At 43.2% G+C, this 27,445-nt stretch overlaps 1 protein-coding gene across 4 annotated transcripts in view; it reads right to left on the minus strand.

Annotated features, from left to right (window-relative positions):
- Positions 1–492: 492 nt before the first annotated feature.
- vti1a (vesicle transport through interaction with t-SNAREs 1A) overlaps positions 493–27,445 on the minus strand; it is a 115,539-nt gene continuing 88,586 nt past the window's right edge. For all 4 annotated transcript variants that reach the window (XM_056365393.1, XM_056365392.1, XM_056365390.1 and 1 more), the window contains one exon: positions 493–5,336. Coding sequence is in view for 2 of the 4 variants with exons in the window: in XM_056365390.1 (XP_056221365.1) it covers positions 5,243–5,336 (94 nt within the window). In the remaining 2 variants the exon portion in view is untranslated. The remainder of the gene's footprint in view (positions 5,337–27,445) is intronic.

A 27,445-nucleotide genomic window follows, 5' to 3' on the forward strand; every position in this document is an offset into this window, starting at 1 on the left:
TCCACATCTCTCACTCCTCATTATTCTGCAAATGACAGCGCTGGTTATAACTGTATGTCTTTGTAGTGGTAAGGTGTTAATTTCAGTTCAAAGGCTGTGGCAGTATTCTACAGGGAGAGAGATGGAAGGTAAGATGGAGATGGAAGGAGATGAAGGGGAGGAAGGGGTGCGTGTACGCTAAGTGGTTTAGCCTGGCTCAGCCTAGCTAGCTCTGACCCAGCTCTTTGTGCTTCTGCAGTCTGCATGGAGATATGGTATTAGGATGTCTTCTGCAAAAGGCTAGGTGCGCCTTTAAAATCAAAAAGGAGGCAGACGACGCTGCTATAGGTTCAAAAAATGTCAGCTCATGGCTTTACCTCCTCACTTGTTCCCGAGGAGACAGTCAGGTACCTCCCCCAAGTATTTTCTTTTTTTTTTTTCTGTGTGTGTTCAATGACAGCACATGGTGGCCAGAGGAAGGAAACGCAAGTTATGACACAGCGTCTCGGTTGCTGAGATTCAGAACTGCTTTAATGACAGATGTTGAACAACACCGACACTGACAGAGATCACGAAAGTCATTATTTATAGTTTTAGGAGCAGCTCAGAGTCTGATTGCTTGAATTGAGGGGAACAAAATGTACTGCAGATCCTGGTCGACAGGAAAAAAAAAAGAGTCATAATGGACATTACGGACAGACACAAACAGATACGTGCGCAAACAGACAGTTCAACATAACCTCACAACCGAGCACCCCAGTTCCATCTCAGCGACAGAGGGGGACACATCCTGCACACACAAACGGTCCATGTATGTATGGCTGTAGCCCCTGTGACTTCCTCAAATAATGGGGGGCATTGTCATTCCTTTGTGAGCACAAACACTATTAAAATGGTCGACAGCGCTGATGGGTGCGAAAGAAAAGACAGATAAAGGGCCGGGGGAGAGAAAGAAAGCCATTCTGCTAGGACTGGTGGCGTGTACAAAGGGAGAACATGGCTCCTCTTTTGACAGCCGTACACTAGAGCATGTGTATGTCTTTTTATCGAGGGGGGTGGGGGAGGTGGGGTGTCCACCATACGTGCAACAGCGCCCATGTGTGCTGAATCAAACAGTAGAAGATTCATTGTAGTTCTCAAACAGTGCCATTGTGGGTTTTCCTTGTGTAGCTGTTGTTGCAGGGCCTCGTTCAATATGTGCATGTGTGTGACGGGGGGTGGGTGTGGGGGGTGGGGGGTGGCAGCGTCATGGACACTCCTGGAGCTGAAGCTGAAGTGCCCACCCTCCTGTAGTGTTCCCACCACTGGAGCTGTTTATCCCGTTTAAGGCCCGCCCTTCACCGAGGGACAGACAGCTCAAACGACGCTTGTCACAATCTCTTGTCGTCCTAAATGGCTGACAAACATCAGGCTTTTTGTAATGGTGGTGCATCACAGAGGTTCCTTGTTGAAGAACCTTCTTTTTTTTTTAACTTCTATGTAAACGTTCTAGAAAGGACCAGGGAGAACAGGAATGACTGCTGAGCCAGGCACAAGGGATGTTAGCCAGACAGACTGACGCAAGTTGTTTGGGGTAAAAGATAATTCCTCTGGAAAATATTTTCTGCTGATGAAATAAAGAGACCAAACCCATCCCTATATGATCACTCGTGTTATCGTTACTGTATCAAGTAAGGCGCAGCCGAGCGAAGGATCTAAATGTGATTCGAGTGGAAATGTTTCAGTTCTCGCAGGACAGCCAGGCTGAGGACGTGGTTGGTTTAGAGAATGAACAGGGACACCCAACGACTCGATCCCTTTTCTGGCAAACAGGAGAAGGCAGGGAGAGCTTCAAAATCACTTTTCAGACATCAAATAATTAATTGCTCTCCTCTTTTGCTCGCACCTCCTCCCCCCTAGTGTTTCTCTCTTGGTGTCTGTATGGAAGACACAGCTCCAGTCACTTAAGGAGGGTTAACACCCGTCTAAATTAAATATTAAAAGGTGTCTGTACCTGCTGCTATTGTTGCCCCTTGGAATAAGATATAACCTATTTTTGACAAGTTTTCATCCTCAGCCTTCTGCGGCGAGACGCTTGTCGAAAACCAAATCAGCCAATGGGGGGGGGGGGGGGGGTGGGGGGGGTGGAGGGGGATATTATGGGGGCATTGATGAATAATCTAGTTCATATTCCAACGACACCCGCCGCTCAGGGGGAGAGAAAAGAAAGGGATGAAGTGAGAGAGAAAGATGGAGAGGTGGAGAAAGAGAGAGATGGACAGAGAAGGAGAAGATAAAAGCTGGGGAGAAAAGTGAAGGATGGGTAAAAGGGAAAAAAGAAGAAAAAGGGGGGAAGGGAAGAGAGGCAGATGATAGCCGATGTCTGCCAAGGTATCACATGACAGTGCTCCTGTTTAAATAATAAAACAGGACGGGGGCTCTAAACAAATCGTTATCTCTCCACCTCCATGCATCCTGCCTTCCCTCGGCCCCTCCCTCTCTCTCCCCGCTTTTAAAAACTTGTTTTAATGCCATTTCTTAATGAACATAATAGCTCAGCGCTAATAATGAAAAGAAAATAAAAACATCTAAAAACGCGGAGGGGCCCCCGAGTTGTCGCCGGCGCTCAATTATTTCCTTGTCAAGTGGGTCTGTTTTTAATGAGGCCCTGTGGGACTGACGTCTGTCAGTCAGCCCTGACTTTTTGACACCATTACAACTTCAAATAGAAGCCGCCGCCACGCTGCTTTCCACCGCTCACTCGCTACCTACCGCTCCGCTCATCTGACAGGCTGGGAGGGAGGGAGGGAGAGGGAGGCAGGCAGGCAGGGAGGGAGGGAAGGAGGGGAGGACATGGAGGAGGAGAAAGGTGGCAGGAGAGGTAGAGAGAAGGGGGAGGAGAAAGAGGGATGGGGAGGGAGAGAAAAGAGAGAGAGACAGAAGGAGAGAGGACGAGAAGAGAACACGTCGTCACGTAGGTAGGCTGCACGTGCGCGCGCACACATACACACACATTGTGCACTGGGTGAAAAAACAATCACTGAGGGTCATTACCAGATGAGGTTTGTCAAACTGCCAGGGATTTCAACCCCCCCACCCCCCCACCCCAACCCTTACCCCCCACCTCCATGATTCCATGTTCACTTCCTTCTCCCTCCTTTTTTCTTCCTTCCTTTTTTCATTATTCCTTGACTTTAATGATAACTCTTGGTGGGTCGCCCCGCATGGGACGGTCAGAGGCACACTATTTTGTTGGCCATTAATTTGAGGCTTTGAAGCAGACTGTGGCGCTGCGGCTGGTGAGGGCCTGTGAAATGGTGGTCGGTAGGAGGGGGTATGTGTGTGTGTGTGTGTGTGCGTGGAGGGGGTTGGGGTTGGGGTGGGGGTGGAGGTGGGGGGGTATAGTATCTTCGAAAATGAAGACCGTGGCCCTAAAACAGAATAGCAAATGTCCTCGCCAGGAACCGCCACACCGACCACAGGAGAAACATGCACACTTCAATACTCCACTCCTGTGTGTGTGTGTATGTGTGTGTTTGTGTGTTTGTAGCGTGCTTCATGTGTCTTAACAAATTCACCAACTATGCTCTTTAAATTTAGATTTTCCAAGACCCCCTGAAGAATGGCTTTCCCCTGAAGAATTAAACAGCAGTAAACTCATGCACACGTTTTTCAAACACCTGCAAATGTATCACATCATCACTCAGCGCAGACACAGAAACAAGGACTGCATCACAGTCTTCAGAACTTGACAAGGAAAATATAGAACAAAAAGTACCAGTTCTAAAACAAGTTAGATCCATTTATAAGAGCAGGAAAAAAAAACAACAAAACCTTTAAGACACAAAACTAGAAATCCACACATTTCCGTTGGTCCTGGTGCGCAGTCTGCTTTTGTCTAATCACTCAACACCCAAAATTAAGAAGAAAAAAAAAAAAAAGTTAATGTTAATTCTCAATACCTACAAACTTCATAAAATATACAGTTCTAGCACAGGAACTTTAATTGAAAACTCATTTATGCATTTATAAATAAATAGTAACAGAATCACTTGTATTGAGAGCAAAACACTATACATGATGTAGATTTAAATGTTAGTACATACAGTATGATGCCTATAATTTTCCACAATGACAGTTATGTTAATAAGTCCATGGGGATGAGCTGAGGAGATCGGTGTTTGGGAGGTGCAGGGCAATTCTACCAAATGGGGATATTAAAGTTAGTTTTTCTCTAATGTATGTGTCAAGAATTGGGGTCAGTTCCTTTATGTATTAAAAACATTTTAAGAGTAAATTTGATTTATTTTGACTGGTCTCCAAACTCTCCTGAAATGTTCTAACATCTGTTCTTCAATGTTATAACTCAAAATAAACAGCTTCCTCTTAATAAAAATGAACTTTCACCTTGATTGACTGAACTGACCTCAACCTTTTCATGTGCATCCTCTTCTCAAGGCTTCGCCACTCGTCTATTTTGGGCTCTGCCGAGCTTTTTAAAGAAGGAGTGTGAACAGCAATATCTTATCTGAAGGCACTGTCCTCTGTGCTGTGTGGGGGCTACATGAAGAACAGCTGAATCATTTAGTTACAGAAGCTCACACACACACACACACACGACAGTATGTGTGTCTACTGTTGGTGTTTATAAAAAAACACAGCGCGGGTCCCCCAATCCATGACCGTCACTCATGCACGTGCATACATGTGCAAAACACTCTCATATCTGTCTTTCCCTCTGTCTGTCATGCGTGCACACATCCACCCTGAATAACACTTGACCCACCTCCATCACAGAAAAATAATATACATATCTGAATCTTCTTCGAGTTACAAAAAAAATCCCCAGGCCTTGTTCACCTGGGGACAGGATGAGCTGCAAAACCAGACTGGGGATGACACCATGAAAAATTTTAGCTATCATAAAAACATCTCCCCCCATTTTTGCCCCTGGAGATGTAAGAGAAAGCCTGACAGAGAGAGGACAAAGCTGAAGAGGAGAAAAGAAAAAGAAGAAAAGAAAGAGAAAGGAAAGAAGCAAAGTGGAGAAAAAAAAAAGGTAAGAGAGGGAAAGAAAGAGAGAAGGAGACAGCAAACAGGAAAGGAGAAAGAGATGGAAAAAAGCTCCCTGTCAGGCTTTGGAAACAGTGATTCATGGGGACCATTTGTCCTAATTACAGCAGAACAACGCTTTTGTCGCTATTAATCACGTGTGTGTGTGTTTGTATTTGTGTCAGGGGTTTGGGGTGGGGGGGGGGGTGCGGATGTGTGTGTAGAGGGGAGATCAGTGGCCTCGCAGATTGAAATAGATGGCCAGGATGATGGTGAGAAGAATGATGGCTCCAAGGATGAAGACCAGGATTCGATTCTGGATGATCCTGCAGAGAGAGAGAGAGAGAGAGAGAGAGAGAGACATCAGGCAGGGTTCACAGAAGTCATATTGTGTCTACAGAGAAAAGTAAAACACGTAAAACAGTAACATGTTTATGTGCAAACTAAATGAACAGCCATCAACTGGAGGTTTATCATGTTTAATAGCTACCATGAGGTCTGAATACATGGTATTTACTAGTACACAACCATTGGCATGGGATAATAAAACACAAACACGCGCGCGCACGCACGCACGCACGCACGCACGCACACACACACACACACACAATATTTCCAAAACTGCAAAGCATTTGTGCCGTGCTCCTGTCTAAAATGCCGCACAAATTATTTCAGACTTGCCTAAACAATCGTAGCCTCTGTAAAAATTTCATACTGACGTGCACACACATGTGAACATACAAAACAGAGCAAAACACTTATAAACAAGCATGACACACAAACATACACGCACACTGCAGACAGGCTCTAAAACTTTATTTGCACAATAAAGTGGAAAAAGTGGCTCAGTAGTTTCCTGGAGGTAATAAAATCGCTGAATTACTGATGGAATTTGCCATAAAACGACTCACTCTTTTGCACATTTAAATTTTCCCACTGTGACCTAAGTAAACTTGACAAGAGGGGGCTTTGAACCAAAAAAACACAAAGCTGGGAAAGGAGGGCCGGAGTGAGGGAACGGGTGCTCGTGTGCCGGAGAGTTTTCAGACCATCAGGAGTGTGAGCAACTCATCTCTCATCTAGTGTGCGTGTCCCCAAAAATTCTCCAGAGTTTGTGTTCTCACACGCACACAGACAAACACACACACACACACACACACACACACACAAACAAACCACACCGAACCCTCCGCTGCTCCTGACAAATGAGAGAATTATCACATTTGCTGACATGCGGAGGGGTGGAGGAGAGGCCGGGGGGGGCACTGTCCACCTCTCTAAGCAGGAGATGAATAGCCCATGCTGTGGCCATTTATCACCGGGGAGGGGGGCCGGCTGGTTGCTCAGTCACCCTGCTACCCTCCAAAGCCCAAGTCTGAGCCTTACGCACCGGTCGAGCTCACAAGCTCGTCCAGTCCACCAGCAGCAGCACCTGCAGTAGCCTCAGCTAGCCACTTAGTTTAACGCCCACGGCTATGGAAGAAAGAACGACAAAAGTGTAACCACGCAGTTTCGCTACGTGTCACAGGAGCGCTTTCATGCTTACGTCTTTGTATTTTCTATGTCTCTGCTTTTTTGTCTACTTTGCACAAAGGACTCTCCAGGCACATACAAACCAACCACATATCCATGCCCACTGCTTTCAGAGGACACTGATATACAGTAAAAACTTTAACCAATCACTTTTAACACACCATGAACTTCTTCCCAGGAACAAGACGCTTCGTCCTTTCACTGACATACTGTACTGCTTCTCACTGGATAACACCAGAGAGCTCATTACAACTACTGTTTGTAAGTAGCACTGCTTTATAAGTAGACAGTTTACCCTTGAATAAATGCATACATTAACATGGCGTGTCATACTGTGTACAGCAAACCATGTCTTATACAACACACGCAAGCCATGCTGAGGTTTCACCCGTGATAAAAATAAAAACACCCTGCTGCATATGCCATATGCCCACATGTCTATGTTGTGGTGAGTATTGAAGCAGTATTAAGGATGCTGATAGGACAGCCTGATCCTGGTGTTTGGATGAGGTTGAAATTATTGGCTGAAGCCATCTGGGGAGGAGATCCCAGTGAAACGCTCATCAGAGCATGCTTAGCAAGGCCACATCTCCCCCTATTAATTGACATTCATTATTTAGAATGATTATTTATCCCAGCCCAATACCCAGAGGAGATGCTTGTGTATGTGTGTCTGAGTGTGTTGGGAGAATCCAGAGCGCTTTGTGTTGTTTGTTAATTTTTCAGCTGGGGAAAAAGAGAGGGAGGGTGACTCGAGGCCTGGGGGTGGAAAAATGAACAGGAAGTTAGTTTAGCCTCGTGGATGAGGAGCCGGGGTTCTAACGGGGGGGGGGTTCAATTCTATAAAAATTGCATTCATTAAAAGGAGTCTGATTCGGTAGCAAACAACACTGAATAACTTCAAACACTTACATGTTCAAAGCAGTAAGGAATATGACAGTGCTGCGATTTAAGAACTTTTACTCAGGGGACACATATTTGAAAAAATACTTATTTTGACCTAAACCGGTTCTCTATACACCAACCCAACAAAACATGCCTTGAAGTTTAATGTAAAGCAGCTAATCTTATTTGTGGCAATGTGAACATTTAAACAGAAGGTTGATACAAATTTAGCACTGGCCAGTCAAACATGTCAAGCTGCTGAAGCAACTAATTTCTCCAAAATAAATGAAGGTTAAATTCAATCTTGCCACAACTCAAACTTTAAGTATGGCCTTCAGTTCACCAGCTGTGTGACTTAATTCACTTTGAGAAACTGAGTGTCAAAACCGAAACCAATAACGTGAACCTCGCACATCTCTTTTCTAATGCTCGCAATAATTCAAGTCGAACCACAAGATCTTGTGAAGTTTATGAGCCAAGGGCCACCTTTGACCAGAGGACTTGGCTCGCAGACGCAGACACACACACACACACATGGATATAGCAAGACAGGCTGGGAGGAGTTAGTGGAAGGGGGGGGGGTTCAGTCATAATTCACTAAAATCCATTTTTAAAAAGGATCTGTGAATGTAAACAGTCTTTTCCTCACTCTCCTTTAACAACAACAGAGCTGAGACGGCTATTAAGTCACTAGTTATGTTACGTTACAGGCTTCACTATTAGAATCACAATTGCGCAACGTTTCACAAACAAATACTCGGTGTACAACAGAGAAAAAAGCTGACAAGTCATACAGCTATTTTGCTATTTTTCCATTTGGTCACTCATAACAACTGGTGGCTATAAAAAGAAAAAAGAAAAAAAAATCCCAGAGGACAGATCATTTTCATAATCCTCTGAACGCCTCATCTGCATAATGTCACTTGTAGATTTAATCTACAGATTTGTGTTCTGTATCGAGCAAAGCACTTTACTATAAGCGCTCCAGTCAAATGAGCTTCTACAGTAAGTCATTTCAGTTTCCATTTAAATTCCTCACAGAACAGGGGCAGCTAAAATAAAACTTACCCCACAAATATAGAACACCTGCCCCCCCCAAAAAAAAAAAAATCCCCAAAATTGGGAGGTAGGAGAGTGAAGAACATGCTTTTCTTCTGCCGTATGGTTGATCCCGTCCTGACACGTGGCCAGACAGAACAGAACTTATCAAACCGGATCCATCCTCCAGCTTTGACACTTGACATAGAGGTGGGGGGTGAGAAGGGTGTGTGTGTGGGTGTGTATGTGTGTGTGGAGAGTTCGGGGATGTGTGAGCGATGCACACAGTGCATGTACAAGGGTGCAGATGTACATGCTGACCCACATATACACACTCCTACACACACTGAGTTTGAGAAGGCTTACCTTTACCCCGCTCCCTACTATGATACCATTATCCCCAAGTATTTTCTCTGTCAGTGCCCCACCACTACAAAAAAAAAAACTCACATGAAGACAAACCAACAGTAACTGTAACTGAAACGCCAGCCAATAAGAGCATATAATACTGGCTGTTCTATTGGCTCCTGATGTTCCTTCATCGCAGGCATAGCCAGTCAGCTAACACCTTACTAGACGGAAATACACAGATATACAGCACCAATGTTAGAGAGAGAGAGAGAGAGACAGTGTGAGAGAGAGAGAGAACATTGTCGAAATGATGAGTGCAAAGGAGAGCAAAAAATAAAGCAAGCAGGAAGGACGGAAATGGACAATAAAGGAGCTGAGTAAAAACAAGAGAGAAAGAGTGGAGAGACAGAAATAGAGAGGTGGAGAGAAACAGAGGGAGAGTGAGGAACGAAAGACAGAGAGAGAAAGAGAGAGAGGGAGAGAGAGAGAGGAAGGGAAAGTGAGGAAGGGAGAGAGAGAAGTCCGTTTACCCAGGGAGGCAGAGCTGGAGGGGAGGCTCCTTGGAGACAGATGAAAATAATGAGGACTTTTCTGTCAGGAAAGATTTACAAAATTGTACCAGTGTTATTAAAATTTAAAATCTCAAGTTTTTTTTTTCTTTCTCTCCCTTCCCACCCTCTTCCTCCCTCCCTCTCTTCCTTTCCCTGTTTTTTCCCTCCTCTTCCAGCAGCACAGCCTTATTACCAGCTCTAATGAGCACCGGGATACACCTCAGCTGTGTGTGTGTGTGTGTGTGTGTGTGTGTGTGTGTGGTTGTGTGTTGGGGTCCAGGTCCCTAGTGCCAGCTCCATCAGTGCCCCAGATTCCCTGGTCCCTTCAATGACACACACACACACACACACACACACACACACACACACACACACACACACACACACACACACACACACACACACACACACACACACACACACACACGTGCCCACAGAACACACAAGAGGGTGGGCACACAGACACACTGACACACACTAACATACATGTACACAAACACACACAGAGCTTTTGATGGCTCTCAGAGGTGGCTGGACATACACACACAGACATATACACACCTCTCAGACAGACAGATAACACCCCCTACCCCAAAACAAAAACAGTCTCAGTCAGACAAACATAAGCAGATAGGCCCAACCCACCTAAAGACACACACACAGACACACACACATGCACACGCGCACACACGTTCTCAACTAAGAACAAACTTAGCAGCAGAGTTGCATCTCTCAGGCCCTCCCCTATTCCTCCTCTTTCCACTAGTAGACCAATAAAATAAAAATCAATGGCTGTCTGAGCCATTCTGGCTCTCCTCCCTCCAAACCCTGGGAATATACAGCATGGGAGAGAAGGAGGGGAGGGGGGAGAGGGGGAGGGAGGGAAGGATCAATGTGTTCACAAATGGTTTGAGTGATGGACACGAAGGTGGAACGTTGGTGGGGGTAAGTCCTAACTAATGCATCGACTTGTTATCACAAACTAATACATATAAATGTTTCATTGTGGAAGCACATGTGCACGCTCACTCACACACACACAGACACGTATTGGTCTGGGCTCACACCCACTAGCCACATACACACACACACGACAAATAAAGAGTGGAGATGGGCCTGCGATCAATCCAGTTTGAGTGAAGAAAGGTGAGAAACGTGCGACGCCTCAGTCAAGTGAATGAAACAAGGGAGAACGAGGCAGAACAATCCTCAACAATCAGATCGGGTTCATGTTGCTCTGCAGCGATAATGAATTGACCTGTTTGTTGGAGAGATCTGATCCCACCACGTATGATCTGCCTATTGCCCCCAAGGGTGTGTTCAAGATAAATGATGACTTTTTTTTTTTTTACACACACACACACAAACACAAACACAAACACACACACACACACACACACACACACACACACACACACACACACACACACACACACACACACACACACACACACACACACACACACACACACACACACACACACACAGCTGGAGTGGGTCTATAATTGCAAGCTGTTAACTGTAATTATTTAAAGAAGTCCTCAACATCATGTAATTCCCCAAAGAAAAACAATATTTAGGAAAGCACTCGCACCTCAACACTCACTGTGAACTGAAGATAAATAGTCCATTATTAACTCCGTGCAATAGCGTAGTATGTAGATACATGTTTTCCCTTCATGTTATCTTATCTCTATTGCATAAAGGCACTGTCTGTGATCTGATTGTAAAGAGAAAAATGTTGACTCCTGACCAAAAATGGAAACAAAACAACAAGACAGGAGCCTTCGATGAGTATATATGACTTTTATGACTGACACTTGATTGACAGGTCTTTTAATACACTGACAAAAACTGTGGTAAAATTTAGTTAAAGGTTTGTTTACGTCTGCCATATTTGTAACACTGGAGTAAAAGAGCCTTTTTTTTATTATCATTATTATTATTTATTTGGTAAAATAAAATATCACAATTTACTACAGCCCCAAATGTGCAACCAAAATTATATCATATTGAAATGATATTACACAGAAAAAAGCAGGAACACCATTGCTGTTGATTAACAGTCACTTCTCGCTGTCGCCACATCGAAGACACGTCCGTAGCTGTCAGTAGTTCTTCCCACAAAGGATGCGGACCGGTCCGAACCACTGCGGTGCGGCTACAAGTGAATAGCTTGTAGTCTGACAAGATGGATTTTTTGCTCGCGAGAAATCCATCTGCCTCGCAAGTTCATTTTGCTATAACGCCACTAAAAGGGGGACTGTATGTTCTAACATATACCCACACATTGGACACATTTGAATTGCTTTGACAAAGCTTTTACTTTAACAAAATATAAAACTCATCTCCTTATTGAAAGGTTCTTTTCATTTATTTTTAATCTAACAAGTTCCCTAGTGTTTTTTTTTTTGCTGAGATTATTGATCCCCAAAAGAGTCACAGACCTTTTTCTGACCTGTATTGACAAAAGAGAGAAAACTGACATAAAAGATGGACAGGTTTTTACTTGGAGGACGTGGTCTTTCATGTCAGCCTGATTCTCTCTCTCTCTCTCTCTCTCTCTCTCTTTCCACCAACTTGATGCAGGAGAAGAGCACCAGGGTTCTACAAGTTCATCCATTTTTTATTTGGCGGCTACCCCGGCAAGCAGCAGCCTAGACTGGGACCCAGCTCTTTCCCGGAAAAGTATTGAAAGAGGAAGGAAGGGCGGGCAGAGGACTGAGTAGGAAGGAGGGAGGTGGGAAGGAGGAGGAAATTCAGCGTGGGAGGAGAGGGTGTATATGCAAAAGTGGATGAAAAGAGGGACAGAGAGAAAAGGAGATGGAGAGGGAAATGGAAAATAGGCAGAGTGGGTGAAGGAGAAAGAGAAAGAGAGAATACATTGCTAGTGTGTCTGGAATTTTTAAGAACTTTTTCTTGCCGGCAGCAATTTCAGGTAGCTGCTGCAGCTTCTCCTCATCCCGGTGTGATGTACAGGTGGCTTTCTGTGCTCCGTTCATACACAGACCATTCCCCTGCCTGAATCCCCCCCACCTCCACGTCTTCCCTCTCTGTCTCTATCCTCCTGTGTGTCCACTTTCTGTCCCCTTATTCATACATTCAGTCGATTCATTCTGTTCATTGCTTATATTTCACTCACCTTTTCATTTTTTTTTCTCATCTCCTGCTTCTCCTTCTCTCACTCTTGCTGGAGGGCTGTGTTGATACATGTTTTTTCTTTTTTTTCCCGGTGTTTGCCCTATGTGCTTATCACCTCACTAGTTTACAGTCTACAGGAGCATGTCAACAGCCCATATTTATAACTGTCAATGTAAGTTGATGAACAACCTAAGCCAAGTCCTTTGTAATCACATCAGGTGCTGTATACTTGTATTCTGGGTTTCAATGCTTTGAATCTAACAACAGAAAAAAAAAATCAGTTAAAGAAATTAGATGATCTGAATATTTCACTAATAAGGAATAATGCTCCTTATAACTGTGCCAATTCCAAAAACAAGATTGGAAAGACAGGGCTTTCATACGAGGTGGTTGGACATGGAACAAATAACTACAATTACCAGTGATGCTAAAATGCTGCATGCTACAGGTTCTGTGCTGGAGAATATTGTAATTATACACAAAGGAGCAGGATTTTGTTGATGGATGTGAGGTAAACTGTGGGATGAAGTTCCCTTTGCAACTCTGTTATGGTCATTGTCAAGTTGGCCGGGGATGGAAAGGAAATCCATATCCATTACTTGTGTGAACAAACAAATTTATGCTCAGTGTTTGTTGCCGAGTTTGCTGACTGACTCGCTCTATATCTGGACTCTAACTGTGTAGATACAAAAATATAACTGATGCCCTCTTTATTTGACTACAACTTCATTTGGGGAACACAGAATACATCGATGCAATATTCCCACATCCTGATAGCTGACATTCCTCACCACTTCTCCTTTCTGCTAAGATTTTCCCAAAACACGAAATCCCCCTTGCTATACATTCTGCGAGGGCCAGGGGCCAGCTGCAGATCCGATTACTGGCCCTGGTGAAAAAGGGCGTAACATTAGCCATTAGAGCTGCAGGCCTCCAAAACTATGATGTCCATAAATTTTTATTGTTTGTTCAGTATTGAAATCTCATTAAAGCACATAAATCATTTGTGTGCACTACTGCTCACTTTCATGAGAGAAAGAGAAGGAAAGGGGGGGGGGGTGGTGGTGGACTGGGATGGTCAGGGAGCAAAGGACACCTGAGGCGATGGTTCATGGCATCTGCACACTTTGTTACTGGTACAACACAGAAAGGGAGAAAAAGAGACCGCTACAGCATCACATAATGGCTCATAATTTAATAATAGCAAAGCTTTTTTTTTTTTTTTTTTTTTAAACATAGCCTTACAGTGTGTCTTTTTTATTATTGTTACTTTTACAGAAATACACTAACTATGATGTTTTTTGCTGAGTTCATGTCAGGGAAGAAGGGAGATCCAAAGTCTGACACCTAACACCAACTCCATTATTGTGAAATTTGACCTAACATCTCCAGGCGTACTGATGAAATGTTTAGACTCACAATATAAAAGCAGTCTCACCTGAATTTTTAACTTTTTTTTTTTTCCAGAGTTTAACAGTAAATTAAAAGTTATGATAGTTAGGAAACAGTACATCTATTTCCTTATCAAGCCTTGTCGCTCATAGAGTTAATAGTTTAATTTTTTTTTATACAAGTTGGAATCAAAGCACTTATCTTCACAAGAACTTGTCCCAACAGTTTCATTTCATGAGGTGCCTTAATGCTTTCTGCTTTCTGCTCAAAACAAAAACCATTTATCAGATAAATGCTTTAAACTCTTTGGGCCTTAAAAAGACGTCTGTTTAGGATTCCACGACAAAGAAGACATGAGGATATTAGTGTTTATGTCTGAGTCTTTTTATTAACTGGTAAGGAAGCTCCTCCGCATGCTGTTTGTTTGCCATTTTAAGTCAGCTCTCCAAATATTTGCTTCAAGTCCCGTGTGGTTTTAGTTTTGCATCCTGTGTGTCTCCAGATACGGATGATGTTGCAATATTTCCCTTCCACGAAGAAGAGACATTAACTTCTTCCTTTTTTCCACTCTTCCAAGCTAAGAACCTGCGAGTTGTGTAAATACTGTCTGGACAACTGACTGCTCTATCGGGTCAAAAAAAGGTCACTTCAAACACTTCTTAAAACACAAACTTTGAGTGTATGGTATAGAAACTTGAATACTTGAACATGAAGTTGTTGCCATCAGGGATATGTCAGCAACAGACTTCCAAAACTAGTGAAGTTAGTAATAAAGTGGAAGGCTGACCTCCCTTCATCTGGAGTTGTTAACTTGGTTTCAATCAACCACAGCTCAGTTATTCTGGACAGCAGAAAGTCCAACCATAAAGGAAGTAGCTAACACTTGTTTCCTGTGTTGGTATCCAGAGGTTAAAGGTTGCGTTTGCATGTCAGTGTGGACAGAATGCAGACTAACCAAGCTTGGATTTCATGTTAGGGCCACAGGCAAGCAAGAGAAGAGAAACCATGTCTTGAACTTGACCTCATGACCATCAGGCCACCTTTACCCCTTGCTCTGTCCTGCAGGTATGAAAGGACTCAGCCAACCAAGGTTCACAGTGTCAGACTATACATTCATGTGTGTCAAAGATTGTGTAAGAGCACTTTTTGCACATGTGTGTGTCTGCATCAAGGGAGTGTCGGGTAAAATGTGTGAAAACTATAAGAGTGTCTGGCAATCTGGTGTGAAATAACACAGAGCGATTAAGGATTATGTAAACCATCAGGTCCACCGTGTTTGGACATTGCAGGTGCAGATCACTTTATCCATCAGGTAGGCTGAGCAGAAAGGAAGAGCAAGAGAGCAGGAGACTGGGGAAGAGAGAGAATGTAGGGGTATAATGTCATCCCACAACCCCCCATTTGACACTACAAGAGAAGCTTTAGTCAGTCTAAATAATCCATGCTGTTCCATTAAATTTGCAGACTAACTTCCCTAGTCCCTGTGTCTAAGCTGAGACAGCCCAAGAGAGAGACAGAGAGGAGGGATCAGGCTGGGAGAGATGAGAAAGGGAAGTTAGGTAATGGTTTAGAATGAACTTGTCTTCTACATGGAACAAATCACCAGTTAAATCATGTTAAATTAGATGTTCAGAATGAAGAGAAGATGTGGTTTGAGACGGAAAAAAGATACAGAGCAAGTGCTTTGAGTGACACTGATTCGCTCATGATTGCCTTTTCACCACTAAATCTCCCTTCTTTCCCCAACCCGTGAAAAATAACCACTCGGAGTGTGTGGGGGAAGCCACCAGTGTGACGGGGATTGTTGCAGTAACAGCGTTATTGACTTGTTGCTCCAGCCACATTTGCTTAGTGCTCCGGAGGCCCGATCAATAGGCTCTGGGCTCTGAAGCCCTGCTAATCAAGGCCTGCAGCCATGCAGGGTCAGCCTTCTGCAAAAGCTCAGAAAAAGAAAAAAGGAAGACTGAGTGAAGAAGCGAGAAAATGGGAAAAGATAGGGGGTAGCAGAAAGAGAAGAAGGAAGGAACTTTGAGGGTCGACGATGACAGCCTGAGTTAATCAACTCAGAATTCTCCTTCAATTTATTTCTTTTTCCTTCCACTGCTAGACATAAACTCATGTGGCTCTCTCTCTCTCTCTCTCTCTCTTTCTCAGCAGCGTGGGCGTGAGGCACCATGAGAGATGCAGATTGCTGGTTCACCTCTGCTTTCCTGTGAACCATAGTTCAAAAGTCAAGGGGCATCTGGGCTGCTCTGGGACTTTTGGAAATGCAAGAGCCAATCCATATTTGCAGAAACCAGTTGTGAGATCTCAAGAGGATCCATAGTGCTTGACATAGATATGGAAGGTGGGAGTTAATCTGGAGCATGTTAACATGATTATTCAGAAGGGAATTTAAAGGTAAGTCTATTTATAAAACAGTGTCAAATGTGCTTAATGACACAATAACATCAAAGGATTTCTGACTCTGGAAGGCTGATAAACACACACATTTTTGAGGTTGAGCTGATCCAGCTGGTCACAGTGGTCCTGATGCTGCATCAAGTTCTTTGAATAATGTCCATCTGTATCCTTGCATTCTGCACATCACAAGCCCACTATGGAATGCTATGGGAAATTCATGGAGGAACAGTCCATCAAATATTAATGATCTAGTTGAGCGATGTGGGTTTTCTTACTGTTTTTTTCCCCCTGGTATCTATGGTCACTGCCGCTCTAAGAGACTTCCCACAAGAAAAGAACCAAAGAGGTAAGAAGAAGGTAGACAGAGAAAAAAAAGGGCCAAGAAGGGTAAGGAAAAGGCTAGAAGGGTGTATGGCTGTTCAATAGTTTCTTTTGAGGGGCCAGAGCTTGGTTAGCTTCAGCGCAAGCAGGGTCTTGATACACGGGTCCCAAGGCTTGAACACAAACTTGTACACTGTTTGTGCCATTGTTTTTCCTCTTTCTCAACACTTCTTTCTGTTGTGTTGTCAGCCAGCGAAGTGGGATTCTATGCCCAGCGACAGAGATGAAAAGGCAAGGTGGTTTTCACTGACATTCGGCTTTCGGCTTTTTGCAGTCTCTGTGACAAACTAAGGCTGAGAACTTACTATAAGATTGAACTGATGCCGTTTGTAAAAGTCAATAGCTAAAACTATGTGCAAAATATTAACTTTATGGGAAGAAAATGAACAAAACTTTTTTTTCCTGGGAATAAAAAAGCCCTTGTGGCTAATTCAGTGAGAGGTCGATTTTAGATCATGTAAATCAGACAGCAGGACGACAAACAATAAAAAATAAAAAAGAGAAACCACAGGGCAAGATTTGAAACAAATGCACATATTCAAACCCTTATAAAAAAAAAAAAGACACACTATGATGGAAATATTGAAACTGCTCATCAATGGAGCCCTGTTCTCTGTCTTTGCCACAACCCTCGCAAAACCCCCCTGAAATACCAACACCCACCATCACAGCATAAGTGGAAGTGCAGGGTCAGCAGTGTCCCCTCCGGCCTTGCTGACCAACAGAGTCTAATAATCACCTTCCTTCTGTACTGTCAGACCTGCAACCGACGGATCCCTCGTCCTGCCTTCGCCCTCCATCTCCACGTATACTAGGGGCTTTACGGAGCAGCGGTGCTTCGATACATTAAAACTGCTGCCCCATGATCAAACGAGCAAATACCTCCCGGGTCAGCAAAGGGCTACCCCACGTCAGTTAACAATGCAGCATTTAAACATCAGTCGTATGCAAAGCGGCTGGTACACAGGGGAGGAGATGGGCGGCAGGAGAAAGCTGAGACGCAAGGCCTGGACTGGAGAGATAATGAGCGCCGGAGCACACAGGAGAACATCAGCAGCTATTTAACACTACCGTGTCAGCTCCTACACAGCTTTATGATGAAAATATAAGATGTGAGGCTCCATCTACATGCTAACAAGGACGAGCTAATGGTTGTGCGCATATTTATCTTGGCCAAAATGCAGACTCAATATTAATGCATTCGATTGTGGGTTAAACCAAAACATTTCCAGTTGCTTTGTAAATCTCAACTTGCAAAAATCCACCAAATTCTGACACATATAAGAAATTACTCATGTTTGGAAATAAATAATAATAATGATAATAATAATACCGCAACAGAAAACATTTTAACTTAGATACTGTAATGGTTTTTAGCATTAGCTAATTAAATCAGGCATGGAAGAATCACAGACAAATATTGTCAGTTCAAGAAGATGATTATTTCACATTAAGGCACACTTCTGACAGTACTGGCTGTCTGCACAAGGCTGCGAGGACGTAGGCCCCCACACGAAACACAATTCTAGGTCTACCCATGAATTCTAAGCTGCCATTCTGACCCATGTCTGTGGATGTGAGGCAAGTATACAGTCATCCCAATTAGAGCTGAAGGTCTACAGAACCACGAATGTATCTAGTTACCTAAAAAAACTAAATAACTGAAAATGTGTTATTCAATTTTTTACAAACAAGAGAGTCCATTTTTTTGTGTGAACAACTCTTTAATAATGAAGCTGAGGGGTGAGGATTTTTTTTTTTTTTTTTCTGGCTTATCCCTCTCTCCCTCTGCCTACTGCTTGGTTAACCGACTGACCTGCTGTCAAAGGAGCCTTTGTGAGTGCGCTTTGGCGGAAGGCCAATCAGATCCTCCGGCTTGTCTGTCTCAGAGAGGAAAATGGCGCCCCTGGTATGCCATCAGTGGCAGAAATGTGCAGACAGTCTGACTGCTGAGGCAGGCTTGGCTTGCTGTGGCCCTTCCAAAACTATGCTGGAGGAATTACCTGCCTGGCCCACGGCCAGAGAGGCTCGTTCTACAAGAGCCGGTGGTTATTTATCTATTTATTCACTTACACCTCATGCACACTGGCACTTTCAAAAACATTTCCACTCCTTAACATCCACTTCCACAGGTTCTGACAACATTCTCCTCTGAACTACACAGGTACATGGGATAAAAGCCTGTTCGAGGGTTTTAAGTCAGCAACAGTGAGTTATGACAAAAGGGCTGTTATTCCAGAGATCTGCATGGAAACATTTACACAGTGACTAGTAGGTTCAACCATATCACTTATCTTTTTTTCTCTTCAGCAAAGAAAGGTTAAACTTTTATCCACACCCATATAAATCGTCTAATGCCTGTCTAAGCTGAAAACCCCTCGTAAAGACCAGTATTTTGGCAATGAGAATGACACAAAATTATCAATGGTGCTTTGTCTGTTTTTTGCACTTTTGGAATGACTATAGTGACTTGTTTTCTTAATCAATATATTCAAATTACAAGAATGCTTAAAGTTTACAGTCATGTTATATATGATACAGTAGAGTTGTGAATATCCTGTAAAGGGTATATTTGGGTGTGACTGTGGAAACTCCCAAATGTAAAAACAAATCAAACACTGAAACGAACCCAAACACTACACAACAAGAATACAAGTTCTGACAAAGCCCTGGTTTACACTAAACAGAGATCACAACTTGCTCACTGTACAATCCCTGTTCATTTCCACTATGTAAAACCTGCCAGAGACAAATACAAGTGCTCAACAAAGTGCCACTTGTGACACATCATCTGAGGAAGCAAGTGTTTAGGCTCCTGCTTCAGAAACAAACTTCCGACAGCAGGAGATGATGAAACAGAGCAGATCCAAAATTATTCTCGCGCTCCTCAGAACCTGCTAAACCTGCTGCCGCCTGGAGCATGCCCCTCACCCTCCCCCTGAGTGAGACAGAGAAAGAAAGTAAGGGAAAGGAAAGGGCAAGGGAAACTAGAGAAAAGAAGGTAGAAAAAGAGTTGGATGGTGATTATTTAGAATTGTAAATTTCCACTGAGCAAACATGAGGCCCTCACATCATGTACCTGCTAATGCAACTGTAATGTCAGCAGTACGGTAAGTACATACAAACGGAAAGTCCATCTCTCTTGGACGATCCGTAAACACACACTTAGGTGTACACACGCAAGCATTTCCTCAAACACCGTGACATACTGTACAACCGCATTTCAAATGACACACTCAACAGATCATAAACCCCCACATGTTTAGACCCAAACAGAAACGGCACTCTTGGCAGTGCTCACGTGTGTCTGCGAGCTTGCGAGGTGGGGTGAGGAGGATAGTCGAGACTTGCTCATTTCACACTGTGAGGTGAGCCAGAGAGCAGTAACAGAATCTAGCCATAAAACATGGATGGAGGGGGGGGGGGGGGGGTGTGTGTGACTATAGCCCATGGTATATGGTGTATGTGTCCAACTGCTGCCTCCTAGCCTTTCTCACAGTTACCCATTATCATAACCCCTGTCTCTGTGGGCATGTCTGACACACAAGCTCCCTTTTAGGGTGGCTGCTCTCACCTCGCCCGGCCAAAACAGGTGGGAATGTAGTTTGAATGTAGATGAATATCAAATACAGAATTCTTTATAATTGATAATAAGCCCCTTGTGCTCCATTGAATAAATATTGTGGGCTTTTTTTTTTTCAATACAAACATTTATTTTAATTACTTTCCTGCCTTGGAACATAAAGATAAATATTTTGAATTATTCTGATCTTTAATGAACATTGTCATCGTCACTTTAAAGTCATGAGTCGACTGTCCTTGTTCAGTAGATTAAAGGCCACTTGACAACTAGTCATGGCCAAACACAGCAACGAACCTGAAAATGCTCACATTTACTAAAAAAAATAGCTTGTTGGTTTAAATCTGGCAGCATGGATCTCTTCATATTTTTTCCTGCAGAAGTTGGGGCCTTTTTGAATTTAACCCTTTCAACCCTGCAGCGTTATCAAAGTCTTGGGTTCTCAGGAGGGGGTCCACACCTCAAACGGTGCCACTGTCGACAGAAACAACCCTTATCCCCATCTTCCCCTTCATTTGGGTAAAGTGCATCAGCTCAAGCATCCCACGCAGGGAGAGGCAGTTTGATAGAGGGGAAAAAAGGAGCAGAGTGGGAGCTCATGGGAGGGAAGGAATGAGGAAAGTGAGGTAGATTTGACATAAGAGTTAAAGAGAGTAAGGGGAAAAGTTTTTAATAGCTGGACTGTCCTATCAGTGATCTACAATAGCTGGGCAGTTTCACAACATACCTAGGCAACACTTTTAGATCTTTTTTTTTTCGAAAGAATAAAAAAATTGGGTCATCAGATAGATCCAGAGGGCACTCGCTTGTCAAGTGTTCCAGTGACTGTGCCATTCTGAATCCGAAGCGGATTTCACGGGTTATTCTATTCTCGTCTGCAGGCCACAGTGGTGTGTAAAATGAGAGGGAATGCTATGTTTTGGGAAATCTAATTTGAGGCCCGTGTTTGTTTTCCTGGCCTTATTTTGCAACTGGGAGGCTGGCTCCAAAGAAGCACAACTCTGTCTTTTCCCCTAGTTTCACAACAACAATGTCCAACACCAACATCCAACAAAAACCCTTATACTCAATTGAGACAAGGACATTAAGCCGACATGGGCCTCTTCTGCTCCTCTCCCTTTGCTGGTCTCTCTCAGTTTCACCACAGAATTAAGCAGACAGTTAATTGGAAGGTTATTCACCGTGTCACAGGAACATATGCACATGTACGCACATATAGATGTATTTAAAAAACACAAATATTAGCAGCCATCTTTTGGCAGTTAATTGCGACGTGCTCCCTGTGGGAGGAGAGAGGGGTCCTCGGTCGATAATTAATCCTCGTTTGGAAAAGTAAATGACATTCATTAGCAGGGAATCGAGCCAAGTGCCATTATTTACATGGCAATAATCTGGAGCGTGCTGGTGGCGCTCTTTTAATGTTACAGAAATAACTCTGGGATAGGGGATGAGTACAGTTGCTTTCCTCCCTTTTTTCCATGTCTTCGCACCCAGGAACAATTAGGCCCAGGCGAACAGATGGGGACGCCTCTGAGTGAGAAAGCTCCTCTGAACAACTCTTCATCTCCTTCTTATCTCACTCCCTTATTCACATGCACTCAGGCATGTGTGTGCACACTCATACACACACACACACACACACACACACACACACACACACACACACACACACACACACACACACACACACACACACACACACACACACGCACACGCACACGCACACGCACACACACAAAGCCACACGGTGGAAATAAAGACAAATACACAAATCTGGGCATGCACACACAAATACACGCGTGCGCACACACACATTCGAGCACACAAGAGAGCAAACAAAGTACTGAGCATACTGAGCTAACTTTTAACATTAACTGTTGAAAGATGAGCCTTTTACAAGAGGCTACACCAGAACTTTGAAAATGTGGGCACATTGAAAACACGGAACTGAAACGGTAAACACACAAAAGCTGGCCTTACTGCAGATATTCATAGAGAAAAGGACACTGGCTTCCAATATTGATGAAAAGCAAGGTTTTAAATGGCAAATGTCAGCTCCTTTCTGCCAAGATATCTGTGTTTTTCTTAACATGTTTATTTTTTATGAGTGAAGTGTATATTTTAAAGTCGTAATTGAGAAAATGTCCTGTTCTTTGGTTACAACTGTAGGTATGTGTAGATATGTGTTATCACTGTTGAAGCTGGCATAATGATCAAAATGTTACATAATGGGCCATTTGTTGCTCAACCCTGAGATTTTCTACAATGGTACAAGCTTCTGCACAGTGTACAATGGACTGCTGAATGGAAAGCTATGAATGTAAAGACACAACAGACCTATCATCAATACCAATTGCAAAGAGTCAACAACTGTGGGCTTGTATTTTAATTTTTTTTTTTTTTAAGTTGTAATGGGAGGATGTATAGAAGAGAGAGGTGGTAGTCAGCTACTCATCTTTACTTTATATGATATAGAATCAGCTTTTGCTTGTATGACTTAAAATCTAATTCAATTCAAGTTATTTTTGACATGGACCTGAGTTTTTCCTAGTTTTCAATAATGTAGCTCTTCAAGACACAAAACACACTTTATTATTTACTGCAAATAGTTTAAGTTTAAACATTACAGTATAGTTATAGAGTGCAAGCTTAACATGGACTCCGGGGAGAGTTGATGCTAAGAGTAGCTGGTGACATGACAACAACAAATGGGAATCCAAATAAACAAACAACGTGCCCTAATTTAAGATAAAGCCAAAATGTGACTGAAACACTTTCATACTGCTACAGGGCATTTTTTGATGTAATATTGGATTATGGTCTGAATGAACATAGAGGACCCTTTGTTGCTCTTTTATGTCTTTACCTGGTGATTTATAAAGGAAGTGTGTTTGAATAATAGATTGGTGGAATTTGTGGAAAATTTGTGTCAAAGTCAAGTCAGTGTCATTTTACATTACAACACCCCTCACTTAATCTCTTTTCAGGATCATCATCCCTGCTGACCTGGATCCTGATTTCTGACTTTGTCCAATATCAGGCAGCAGGTCGCGGCCATGAAAACTAACACACCTGTTATTGTGTGACCTGTTACCCATCTTTGTCCTGCTAAGTACAATGATTAAGGTATCAGTCCTTGGGGAACTAGGTGACAAAAACAGAGGAGACAGAATTGAGCTTTAACATCGCCCCCTCACAGTTTCAGCATGCCCTTAGCCTTCACGGATATATGGGATATTCCAACCCCCCTCTGGTCATGATGCTTGACAGGGAGTGTTCCAGTCCAACCCCCTCCTTTACCTATAAGATTAGGTAACATTATCTTGTGTTTGCTGACACCACAACGAAGCAGCCCGGAGCCTTGTAGGGCTTCTTCCTCGATCATATTCAGTTACATCGCCCAAATACTGGAACTCGTCAAAAAGACAAGGACTAAATATCCCTTCATTGACCCATTTTTCTCGCCGCTAAATCTTAATCCATCCCAAAACTAGTTAGTTTAATTGAAAAATAAACCATGTGTAGTTATAAAAACACCTAAACAAGGGCATTGGGCATGGTTATCTCAGAACTTTTTTAGATTTTTTCAGTAACTACTGAATTAATGAATGCGTAATTGTGTCTATTCTGTAAATGTAATGGTTATCTCCTATCTGTGACCAAACTTGAAATTAACTTGCCTTCTTTCTTCCCTTGACTCTGACCAGATGCCAGTTTGTTATTCTAGCTATTGGGAGGACTGCGGCCTAGTATGACCTTTCCTGAGCTTCCACGCGAAATTCGATAAAATCCAGGATGCCGGCCTCGCTAATTCGTTCGTCCAGCTCACCACACTTCCACGACCTCTTTTCCTTCAGCCACCCCCCACCAACCCCCAATCGATCTGCTTATCTCCTGAGATCAAAGGCTTGCACCGCCGTTGTACATTTAGCCTCGGCTGGGTCCTCCCACATCATGTCTAAATATTAATGATAATAAAGTCTCGCACCCATCCCTGTGTCAGGCAATTACATCCAACATTGATCCTCAGCTCTCTGCTCCAATTAGAACTCACCGCTCGTAATGCGTCCTGGCACATCAAAGGATAACAGCCATTGATCCACTCCTGGATCTTAACGTTTACCGTTAGGAGAGCAGGGGGGGGGATGTGGCATGGCAGTGGGGGGAAGCAATATTCTGACTAGAGAAGAGGAGGGGAGAGGAGAAATCATTTTATCCAGCCAGCCAGGTAAAGGAAGTGCTGAAACTCAGAGGGTGAGGCATGGCAGAGGGGGCTAAATAATAACGGACATTCTGACAGTTCAGAAGGTAACTAGCATCCGGAACCCGGGAGACACTCTTTCACAACAGTGTGGCTGCTATTGTAGTACAAAAACATGAACTCCATGTGAAAAAAAGCCACATTTAACAAGCAAAGGTTTTCATATATGCTGTGGTGCTGCGGTAACTGCCGACACCAGATCACCAAGAAGCGAGTGAAAAGTCCATTTGTGAGTTCAGCTCAGGGACGTTAAGTCCTACACTGTTGTCAAATTAACTGAGTCTTGACTTTTAGCATTAAACCTACTTCTAAATATCGATGACTGAACTACAACCAAACTTAATAAACAAGGAGGAAAAAATACTGATCAGCCAATACAATACAGGCCTCAGTGGGAGGCAAGAAAAGATTCAGTGAAACATGAGTTTTCATGTCACCTCCCACATCTATGTCTCTAGGCCAACTATCCTTGACAAGTGACCTTTCTGACATCTTAAAGTTTGAAGAAAGGGAAATATTTTAAACCAACATATAGCATAGACTACAATATACCATTCTACCGCAAACCACACTCAGAGAGAGAAACAGACACAACAACAGGGTAAAATCTGACCCAATGAGTCAATAGACAGCGACACGTTACCATTAAACCGGGGACATTCCTTGTACAAATGAAGCTAAACAATCCCAGTGTTGACACCATTATTTGACAGGGCTTGTTGTTATGGTCTTTCTCTGCTGGACTGATAGCTCTGATAGTCCTGGCCTGGGGCACGACCTCACAGCCGCCTTTGTCACAGAGCTGGAGGAAGGCTTGTCCATCGCTCGGGGCTACAATGATTCTCTTCATGGCACCATGATACACTGAAACACTGTGCAACTGGAATGCTACCCAACAATTTGTATATCTAAATTAATTGACTGACTGTGGCTGGCTTTTTGAGGCCAATCTGAAATATGTTTATAAATAAGTTTTGAGGGGAAAAAATGACCAATTTAATTAGTAACAATGTTGTAATAGCGCTGGCATTAGTCATCAATCCTGAAATACATATTAAATGTCTATTAATACCTGGATGGGGAATGGGGACTGTCGTCTTGATGTGCTGAGGTTCATTCAAAGGTCAGAATAGAGAAATTGTGTTAACTGCAACCACATTTATACCACTATGTAGTACTTTATGCACAATTAAGTGAATGGGTAACTAATGAGTGGCAAATGAGTAAATGTAAAAATTAGTAAGCTTGAGATATGTTGATAATGACCACCAATTTCTCAATTGAAAACTTTCCATTATCAACACAAAACAGATGTTGCATCACAAATCAAATAGTTTTAAAATTCTAAAAGTCAACCCAGTCATCTTCTAGGACTTAAGCAATTAATCATAAGCCATTTCTAAAAGTCTATAAACCCTTAACACCTTAAGTTTTCCTACAATATTCGTTTGTGTACAATATTCTTCCCTTTTCTCGACCCACTGTCCTCCGGCTGTGGTATCCCTCACTATTATACGCTTTGCTAACATGGTGCTTTGCTTCAACTCTGTACTTCGGCCTCTACCAAACGATGTAATTAAAGATTGGTGAAATGAAACCAGTGTTTAGAAATGGTTTATGTCAAGTCTGTTCTGAAATGCTATACCACAGGGAAACTTTTAGATGGGATGGGTGTGCATCAACATCTTGTTAAATAAAATACAGTCTTGGCCTGAAGAGAAAAACATCTAACCGACAGAGCCTCAGTGTGAGTCAGGTCAGGGGACGAAGGCTGTGTACAATAGTAATGCAACGGCAACTGCAGGAAAACATTTGTTGTTGGCTGAGATATCAGGCTCCTCACATGTGTGTGATACTCAGTGATGCATTCAGGTCAGCTGAGGAGAGTGAGGGGATCGGCGGGCTCCACAAACAGGCTGGGAAAGTGACACTAGGATGTTAGGCCAAGACATCAATGTCCTCACAACTTCCCTTTAACACTGAAGCAATGTTAGCCCTGGCGCCATCAGAATATGGGGTGGGGGTTAAAGTTTACACGATGGCTGACAGGATGTACCCATGTGACCCGGCAAACACTCAGAAAATAAACAAAGCAGCTCTACATTTAAGAGGCAATAGTTTTCAGGGCCTTCAGCGGTCACTTAGAAAGAATTGGATGTTTGTGTAGGGGTTAGCTTTGTTGCTACCAGGCTAAGATACAGGTCATGTACAATAGTTGTGATGCTTCAAATCTGCTGTGTTGTGTAATTTACAGTATGTCTCAGAAGCACAATGAGAGTTACTTCAAGTTCTGGCCATAAAGGTGCACAATGGTCAGAGGGGAGACTGCATGGCCTCTTGTTAAACCCAGTCCTGCATATAATCAAAGAAAAATAATTATCACAAATACTTTTTATAACTTTTTGCTAATATTATTTAGATCAATGTCTTGTAGATCAGGCTTGTGTTACTGTCCACAAAAGATTTGGCTGCAAAAAGTAGGAAGAAAAAAACAAATAAATAAAATAAATAAATAAAGACAAAAAAAAAAAATATATATATATATAATATATATATATATATATATATATGCTAAGTCTTCAGTGCCGTTCTATGAGCAAGGTTGTTCGAGCTGAGACAGATCACGATGGGATGATGTTGACCCTTGAGGTGCAAACTAAGATCTCTGTCGCCACAGGGACGTGAAGATCGTGGTGTGAGCGGGGAAGTCTTCTCTCCAACTGGCAGCAGGCCTGGCCTAGCACCAGGGTGCTCAGCCAACAGCTCCGCTCCTCTGTCAGACCCCCGCTCCTCCACCTCTTCCTCCACAGCCTCCTGGATGCCAGTCTGCCTGGCTGGTGTGGGCCAAACAAGCCCCAGCCATCGGGCCAAAGGGGCAACGGAACTGCTGCCAGCTGGGCCAGCACTTCACGGCCGAGC

The sequence above is a fragment of the Seriola aureovittata genome, chromosome 21 (assembly GCF_021018895.1).
Source record: "Seriola aureovittata isolate HTS-2021-v1 ecotype China chromosome 21, ASM2101889v1, whole genome shotgun sequence".
NCBI classification, from domain to species: domain Eukaryota; kingdom Metazoa; phylum Chordata; class Actinopteri; order Carangiformes; family Carangidae; genus Seriola; species Seriola aureovittata.